The sequence below is a fragment of the Mandrillus leucophaeus genome, unplaced genomic scaffold, assembly GCF_000951045.1.
Source record: "Mandrillus leucophaeus isolate KB7577 unplaced genomic scaffold, Mleu.le_1.0 Scaffold378, whole genome shotgun sequence".
NCBI classification, from domain to species: Eukaryota; Metazoa; Chordata; class Mammalia; order Primates; family Cercopithecidae; genus Mandrillus; species Mandrillus leucophaeus.
Genome location: NW_012104009.1, coordinates 1909157 through 1919062, shown reverse-complemented (window position 1 = coordinate 1919062; position 9906 = coordinate 1909157). Strand labels below are relative to the sequence as shown.

General features: G+C 34.1%; 1 protein-coding gene across 4 annotated transcripts in view; it reads right to left on the bottom strand.

Annotated features, from left to right (window-relative positions):
• Window positions 1-4209: 4209 nt before the first annotated feature.
• UBE2D1 (ubiquitin-conjugating enzyme E2D 1) overlaps window positions 4210-9906 on the bottom strand; it is a 36010-nt gene continuing 30313 nt past the window's right edge. For 2 of the 4 annotated variants that reach the window (XM_011990346.1, XM_011990348.1), the window contains 2 exons: window positions 6931-7024; window positions 4210-6233 (listed from right to left, as the gene is read on the bottom strand). In XM_011990346.1, the coding sequence (XP_011845736.1) occupies window positions 6188-6233; window positions 6931-7024 (140 nt within the window). In that variant the 3' untranslated portion in view covers window positions 4210-6187. The remainder of the gene's footprint in view (window positions 6234-6930; window positions 7025-9906) is intronic. The other 2 variants (XM_011990345.1, XM_011990347.1) reach the window with 1 other exon arrangement.

Genomic DNA, 9906 nt, shown 5'->3' with positions numbered 1-9906 from the left:
ATCCAGAAATGTAAGGATAATTTAACATGTGAACATCAATTTGTGTAATTCATCACACTACATTAATCAAGGAAAAGGATAAACATCACAATAATCTTGATAAATGAAGTAAAAGCATTAAATTCAACTTGTAACTCAGTAGTAATAAAAATGCTTTAAGAACTAGGAATAGAAAACTTCCTTGATATGAAAGAAACACCGTTGTTAATATTGATGTAGAGGACTACGTGCTCGCAAGTAAAACGTTCTGATAAGTCCTGCTCTTACAAATGAAGCAGGGCCATCCTTCCCTGTAAACAGGGAGGACAAAGGAGCCAGCTGCAAACAGCAGACCCTGGGGGCTTGTTTATGTGTAAACATCTTGAAAATCCAGAAAGTCAGGGAAAGGCCAGAAAAACAACAATGTGTCTTATAACTTGGCAACATGCCACAAACGACTGTATAAAATAAAGCAGAGCACGCCATTCGAGGCGGCCGCCATGTTTGTCTTGTCTTGTGTTGTCTTGTGTGTTCATTCCTTTGTTTAGGAAACACGCGGACCCCAACAATTGACATATAAGAACTTTCCCTTGGAAATCAAGAAAGGATGCTTGCTATTACTATTTCTATTCAGCATGATATTGGAGCTCAGGCTAAGGCAACAAAAGGAAAAATAAAGAAATGTGGCATATAGATTTGAATAAAATCATCTCTATCTGCAGATGACATGATTGTAAGTATAGAAAACTTCAGAATTGTACAAACTTCAAAGGAAATTTAGCAACGTTGCAGGATATAAGTTGAATATTATAAATTGCTTTTCTATAAAGAATATAAATATGATATGAAATGAAAAATAATTTTATAATAGGTTTTAAAAACTTGATACATAGAAATGAATCCAGTGAAAAATGTGCAAGACCTCTATACAGAGAATTACAAAACAATTAAAACAATTACCCTATAAAAACAATTAGACAATTAGAAATTAAAGACCACCTAAGTACATTGAGTGATTCACAAACATTGGAATGACTAGTCAACAAGACATATTAGTGACCCCAAATTGTTTTCCAAGGAAAAGTAAGGGTCTGTGTCCACTTTCCTTGAATTTGAGTTTGTGACTGTTTCGTCCAATGGACTACACACTGTCTGACTTCAAAGGCTAGATCACTTAAAAAGGCAGCTTACTCCTCCTTCTCTTGGAACACTTACTTCCAACTGCTCCCTCTTGGAAGTGGGCAGCCATGTTGTGCAAAGATCAAACCACTTAGAAAGGCTCTTAATAAGTGACCTAGAATATACCTGTCCTGGTGCCAGTGTATGAGTGGAGAAACCTCCAAATGCTTCCAGCCTCAAGTCATCTGAGTCATCCTGAGCTAAGACCCCAAGTACCGTGGAGTAGACAGGCCATCCCTCCTGTGCCTCATCCCAATTCCTGACCCAACAGAATCCATGTGCATAAAGAAATGGTTGTTCTTTTACACTACTTAGCTTGGGGTGGTTTATTGTTCAGCAGTAGATAACCAGAACAAAAAAAGTCAACTTTACCAAAATTGCTCTGCAGATTCAATAAATCCCAATTAAATCTCAGGACAAATGGCAAATCTGACCCTAAAATATATATGGAATTACGAGGGGCCTGAATAGTCAAAACAGTACTGTAAAAGAACAGAGTTGGAGGGCACACCCTTCCCCATTTCAAAAGCTACTACAAAGTTACAGTAATCAAAACAGTGTCATACTGGGGCAAGGCATAGTGACTGATGGAATGGAACTGAGAGTCCAGAAATAAACCTCTATAGTCAGTTGGTTTTCAACAAGGGTACTAAGGCCATTCAAAGGGAAAGAATAGTTTTTTCAACAAATTATACAGGCCTGATCTTTAGAATGGCCTGTTTACAAGATTTGCCCTTGGCTGACATCTAGAAACCTGGCTTCTGAAACCATCCCTGAGTGATAAGATGTGCTTGCTGTGCTAGCCTGACTAGACTTCTTAAATAAACAATGTGATTTATGGTGAACACCTGCTTTCCTTCTAGGAGACTAGAATTCTGGAAAACAAAGGATGGGTACGTGATTAGCCCCCAATAAAAACCCTGGACTTTGAGTGTCACACTGGCTTCCTTAGGCAGAAACACTATGCCCATGCTACTACTAGAGGAAGGCTTTACTCTTGTGGTCCCTGCAGGGAGCACACAGGGAGCCTGCACATGGATTCCTCCAGACTGCCTGGTCTGTCTTTCCCCCTTACTGCCCCCACTGTGTATCCTTGCCAGGTGGCTGTAATAAATCTTAACTGTTGAGTATGATGATATGTTGAGTCCTGTGCATTCTTCTATTGACACGCTGAATGTGTGGGACTGCCAAAACAAGTGTACCAAAAGTGCTAACACAAGTGGTGTCACAACTTCCCACAATATGTATATTGAGTTTATACTGAAATATTTCATATGCAACCCATAAATCTTTTGCACTCAAGAGATCTTAACAGTTTTTCCTGCGAAGTAAATTCTATGAGGAAAGCAGAGTTCAGACCTTCAGCATATGCCAGTATAATAAAAGCAACCTCCTCATGAAAGAAGAAAGGCACATCTCTCCCTTGACAACAGTAGGACCTAAGAGAGTGCTAGCCAAGTTTTTAGAGAAATGTTTCTTATTACACAAAATACCCCCCAATACTAATACTCTCAGGTAAATTTTCTATTAGTTCAGTTCATTTACAATTTAAAGCCACATCCTTATATATAATAGGATAATGGGAGCAGAAATGTAAATGTAACAAAATACAAATAAGGATATAACATCTATTAGGCTGTCACCAGGACACTATCAGCTGTCTACAAATTTTCAGTTATCACCACTACTGAAAAAAGCTAGGGAAAACGTATTACTTACACAGTTTAAGAAGAGCTTGCAGATACATTACTCAGTTCAAAAAGAGAGAATAGAAATGACTAGGTATCTACATACAGGAACTTTTATAAGTGAAATTAGATGAGACGCTACCTGCTGCCCTATTTGTGCAACACTGCCATCAGAACAATGAAAGAGAAGCATTATAGGATATAAGACCTTTCATAAATAATCTGCATTACATTTTACAGCTATTAAATTGTGATTAAGCCTCTGCTTTAAAAAAAAAAAATGTGAAAACCCTACTCTACAGCTGAAAAGTGACCAAACTAATTTTTAATCAGATTTTTTATTGTATTAATAATCACTTAAAAGACTGAAACAAAGATAAACAGTACTTTCAACAGTTTGAATACAATGAGGCTCCGTTTTTATGGCCATGGCTAAAGCACTGATCACATTTTTCATGGCTGGTCCTAGGAAGATAGAGTAACAAGACTGATGATTCTACTGCAGAACTCAAATTTTAAAGCATTATCAAGTGGGCTGGGCTTTTGTGCAGTTCAAAATGACTACCAGTAAACAGACATGATATAGTCTCATGACCAATAATCTCTTTTAATTTGGGAGGAAAATTAATTTCCTTAATCTCTCCATTTGAAAAATACAGAACTGTGGGAGAGCAGGATGTTGACAAACGTCAATGACTGAATCATTAGATAGATCACAGTGATAAGAAAAATGTAAAACTACAATGTATTATTTTTATTTTTTTCTTATGAAAAGTAACTTTTGAGTATTAACTCTTAAGAGTTGTCCTTGATATGTAGTTCATTTATAATTTTTAATTTTCCCTATCAGAGTTTTAAGAGGAGTGAAACAGGTAAATAATGCAAAAATGAATAATTAAATATGATTGACAGAGGCATATATGTAAAGCTTGTGCTTCAGGAATCATATGCTTTTGAGATAGTTGGAGGATGGTGGTGAGGCTGCCCTTACAACCCATATCACTGATGTGGGTAACTGCTGTAAATGGCAGTTATAAGTGTTCAGAATCCAATTTGAACATGGTTTTCAACTATGCAACTTCAAGAGGTGGGATCCTAAATCCCCAAAAGACTACCCATTCCTCTCAGTCCAAGAAGTCCTTAAGTTAATCCTTAATCCACAAAAAGGCCCTGGCTTTTAATCTATAGCTTTAAAAGGTAACCAATGTTCTCCTTGTTAGAGTTAAGCAAAAACAATATACCCAAAATGGTGACCTGACTGATCATGACGCCACTATGGAACTCAGGGTTTTTAGCTAATTATGAGAACTTCTGCTTACTCCTCAAATCTAGTACAATCCAGATGTAAGCAAAGGCAAACGAGTTAGGCAAGTTTCAAAAACTTTAATAAAGAAAAAAAAGAAGACACTTCCAAAAATAAATGCCACACAAATGAAAGTTGTTTATGTTGTTTAAAATGAAGATACTGAAGAAACAAAACCCTTTATCAAAATATACTAAATACTTAAATCTAATGATGTTGAGTGTTCAAATTCAGGGCAAATGTAGCTTATAATAATATAGCTAAGTATAATTTTTCATGATATGGCTGTTTTAAGACATCATTTTATAGATTTACTTTTTAAGCCTATATTTTCTTAAACATCCATTTCACAATTCATTTAATTATTTTACATTCATTTATAAAAACACATATTTTCTAACAATAGGTTATTTTGTGCTTTAGTAATAATTAACCATGACAAAATACTCAAGTGATTTAAATGCTTTGCTAATGACTACACCCATCACATATTCTTACACACTTCTACAGCTACTGCAATAATCAGAAGGGCTACAACTGTTCTTAAAAATGACACTCACTCAAGGTTAACAAGCATGCTAAACATTAAAAAGATGTATTTTTTCCCCAAGTTAAAACATTAAGACGTTCTAGTTTTCTTTAAAATCTATAAAGATAACCTGCTTATTTAAATAACTTTTCGATGGCAACTTATAAAAACAGAGGGAGGCATAATTTTAGAACTTCCTTTGTAACTTCTATAGTTAAAAAAAAAAAAGTTTTTCAAATTGTGATGGCATTAAATTCCATTTTAGAAATTCTAGATTTTAAAATGTTAAGAAATGTAACGTCAGTTACATTGGGGTGGGGGCATTTTAATGAATTAATCTAGTGACTGTGCAGGTCTATAAAGACCTTCCTTTAGGATGGGTGATACTGCCTTATACTCATTACAGTACTTTTAACAAATAATCCATTTAGATATAATCCAAGACAAACCCCAAATTACTCTAAATTCTCCTCTACAGCAAGGGATCAACATATATCATCTTACAGACTGACAATTTGGTAAAGAGATACTAACCTAAAACAATAAAATTTATATAACTAATGGTGACTAATGGCAAACAAAATAGATCTGATTTTCACAATTTGGAAGTAATTTTCATGCAAAATTTTAGAGTTTTGATCCTTACTTATATTTTTATTTTTTAAGTAATCAAGACAAATAGTAGAAAAAGCATTTTATTTATATGGAAAAAGCTACAGTAAGATCTGTAAAAGGTGTCAATATAATATTGCCTATACAGGAAAAAATTCAAATGTGAATAGCAACAAATAAAAGTTACACATCTTCCTACTTAGCAGTGCAATTAATTCACATTGCAATAAAGTTAAGTCAAGTATAACAAAATCAAAACAAGTGTTTCTCCATAATCAGTATGCTGAGAATTACAGTGTAAAGATCATTTCAGATTTAAGAAATCTGCAATCAATCTACAGAATATCCTAAGACAAGGGAGACACAGTTAATTCACTTAATTATCAGCCATTGGGGTTTTTCAATACTGTTCACAGGAAAAAAGTAATGAGTCGACGTACATGTAAATAGAATATATTTAGTCTATACAGTAAAAAAATACAAATTATAAAGTGAGCTAACAAAGAATGAAATCTGAATACAGATTTATAAAACTGACATCTTAGACAACACATACAGTATTTCTCATGTAAAAACATCTAGTTTCAGCAAAAAATAATTTGGTTGCTTTTCAGCTGCATTGTAGATCTTGTAAGCTGAAGATGCAGATGTCCAAGTGTCTTAAAAACCATAATAAATGTCTTTCTCAATGCATACAAAATGATAAATGCTCTCATCACAGTCTTAAGGGTATTTTTGGAAGTTTGTTTTGTCTTGCTTCAGAAACACATTTAAAATGGGTAAAAATCAAATGGTTTCATGGTACAATGAAACAGTAAACAGTGCTCAATTTACTGCTAATGTTGAAAAAAACCTAGATTTTACAGTACTCTGGTATATATGAAAATGTTTTTGATTTTACATTGCATATTTCTGAGTCCATTCTCTTGCATGTCTGTTGTATCTGTAAATATACAAAAAGGATATAGTAAAAACATACAAAATATTTCAGAAGCATCTATCTATATAAAACTATATATTCTACCTTCTTATACTTAATTGCAATAATCACACATATATCAATTATTGGGTCAATGTGACTTAGGTTCACACAGAAATAAAACAGGAAAAATAATTTTTTAACTCATGGATTTCTCTGCAACCTACATGAAAATGTATCCAACTATACAAAAATCAAAATACAGAAACCAGCTTCTGACAGAAATTTACAAAAGCCAATCCTAAAGGAGCATTATCTACAAATTGCAAATAAACCTACAGTACTAGCAAGATGAAGCAGTTTGAGAATTAGGTCAGTTTGGATGGCCAAAGAGAGAACTCCTCTTCCTTGGAGAAGATAATACATATTTAATACTTTCCAATGATTAAATTCTTTCATTTTTAATTTACCACCTAGAATATAAATACCTATTTTTCAAATACAGAGTATATACTATTGAACAGTAAGTGGGAAGGAACAAGATTTATCGTAAAAGGTCTAACAGAGTTTTAAAAGAAAGGTTTACTCCATTGGAAAAAGATAAACAATATACACATAACGAACATAATTAAATTTACTCAAAACATATTGATAATATTCATGTTTTAGCATACTATATAGGAATGTATCCACACAGAAACTAAGATAAGTAAACACTTACTTTTCTTTGTCTGATTTATAGATTTGTGCAATATCTGGTACTAAGGGGTCATCTGGATTAGGATCACAAAGTAGAGAACATATGGACAATAAAACTAGATTTAAAAGAGAACATCATATTAGACAATAACCCTCCTACTTCATACAAATTACATATGTGAAAATATAATTTTAGTGAATATAGATACTGTACTTACGAAAAAAATAAAATGAACACATCAAATTACATTTTATTCTACTTTGGTTGACAGCAAATTGATCTTTAATTTTTAAAGTTATAAAATTACCGTAGGATGCATAAAATACAAAATTATTTTAGCTTTTGAAGTTTTAAATTCTATCTGAGTATCCATTTATTTAAAAAACTGTGAGCCTCCAAAGTAGCTATTAGCAACCTTTAAACTTGAGAGTTCTCTACAGAACAATCAAATTACAGTTAACAGTCCAAACTATTTTGGATACGGTGCTCATATACCTTTTTACATTGGCTTAGAGCTATAGTCTGTCTACAAAGAAGAAAAATTTGTAAAATTTTTTTCAATGAATCTTTACTTCATGTACTTTATTCGTATTGCATGCATTTAAAAATAATGTGAACAGCTATCTTTACATAGCTTGCATATTTTAAAATAGAAATGAAAATTGAAAAAGGAGTTGTTACTCCAGTATGTCAAACTCCTAATGCAAATAGCTACACTAAAACACACACACATACACACAATCTAAGTATCTGAAATAAGAGGGAATAAGGACTCTGGTTCCTCAATTGTCTGCTTCAATTGCATGCCGCTACTTCTGAGGAGGTTCATGGAACCCTCTGGACCAACCTCCCATTTCCACTTGCCCCTACCCCACTGCGTTTCCTTTCTATTTTCCTACTCTTTCAAGTCTAAAGGTGGATTTATAGAGCAGAGTTGACTCTTACAATGACAGAAAAAGGGGGGGTGTTATGAACTAAAGAAAAAATTAATATTTTATTCATCTTTCTTATCTTCTATCTGCCCAATGAAACTTAAAGCCTTGTATATTAAACCAACAGGGTAGATTTTCAGCGCTAACTTACAGCCCCAGAATGCTTCCAGACTAACCTCATGATAAAAGGCAAAAGACGACATTTAAAATATGGAAAAGCTCCAGGCATGGTGGCATGTGTCTATAATGCCAACTACTTGGGAGGCTGAGGCGGAAGGATCCTTGAGCTTAGGAATTCGAGACCAGCCTGGGCAACACAGCAACCCCATCTCAAAAAATAATAATAATAATAATAATAATAATAATAAGCTGGGCAATGTGGCTCACACCTATAATACTAGCACTTTAGGAGACCAAGGCAGGAGGATCACTTGAGGCCAGGAGTTTGAGACCAGGCTGGGCAACACAGCAAGACTCTGTCTATATTTGATTTTTTAAAAATCTTTTAAGATAAACAAATTAAAAATTTTAAAATATATATATAGAAAAGTAAAAAATATACAAACAAATGAGCAAGGTATGATCTATCTTATAAAAAAGCAAGAAGGAAGTTCCTCCTCTGCTCACCCCTACTGCCAGGAGCCATTTGCCCCAATTTCACTATCATGCACACAAACAATGTGTATCCTTTAAGGTAAGGAAAAGGGTAACAGTTAACATTCACGTAAGTGCCTACTATGTACTAGGTACATAGCAACCCTATATGGTAACACTATAAGAATCCCCATTTTTACTTATAAGAAACTGAGGCTGTTTCATTTCTCACAGGATGGTTTCCAGAATCTAACACTACTGATTCTTTATTAAAAGCTACCAATGTCAGAATATAAGTACTCAGTATCTGGCAGTTTGCCATTTCTTTTATATGTAAAAGGACTTAGCGGTTTATGCCAAGTGAGATTCATTTTGTGACACCATTCCAGGAAACAGCATTTGAACTTGAATTACCCTTCAACACAGAATTTTTCATATATCTAATGCATGACAGTTACACTGTGTGAAAGATTCTTAAAAGAATATGAGAATCTATATGAATACTGTAGATGAGCATCTGAGGTCAGAAAAACTACCATTCATAAATAATGGAACTGAAAGAGCCATTATTTATCCAATATTTGAAAGAGCTATGGCTGTGGATCCTGCTTCCTATAAACCTTATTACTTTTAAAAACATGTTGTATATTCAAGTAGCAATTATTAAAAATAAAAAATGAGTACAGATTGCTTCCATAAATCCCTTCAAGGGAAACATTTTCTTCAATTTTATAAAAACGGAAAACCTGATGATTACTTCAGTGCAGCTGCTTCTAACCCAAACAATATTTTCCAACTGTCAGGTTCTCTTCTTTTAGAGAAACAATATATAAATTGAGAGTGCTAGCACAGTAAGTAGTATTGGCTAATGAAATAAAATGGCTTCAGATGGCCTATGTATACACCTGATAATCCAGCAAAGAACACCTATACACCTGTAAAAGTTGAGAATCAGCACAGATCTTGTGTCAGTCACTATAATGACACTCCTGATTATGCAAAGTTTAGACTAACATGCTATATGTATTGCATTATCCTACAGTGTGAAATGTCTTCCATTTTAAATCATTTATCAATCAAATCTGGTATTTTTTTCTTGGATGAAGTAAAACAGCTATAAAGCTTTATTACTGTCAACATTTCCATTTAATGAATGGGACAACTAGTCCCAAAATCTTCCTTTTACTATCTCTTATTCTCTCTCTTTTTTTGCAGAGACAGGGTCTCCTATGTTGCCCAGGTCAGTCCTGAACTCTTGGGCTCAAGCAATCCTCCTACTTCAGCCTTCCAAAGTGTTAGAGTAACAAGCATGAGCCACAGTGCCTGGGCACTGTCTCTTTTTTTTTTTTTTTTTTTTTTTATGGAGTCTTGCTCTGTCATCCAGGCTGGAGTGCAGTGGCCGGATCTCAGCTCACTGCAAGCTCCTCCTCTCGGGTTCACGCCATTCTCCTGCCTTAGCCTCCCGAGTAGC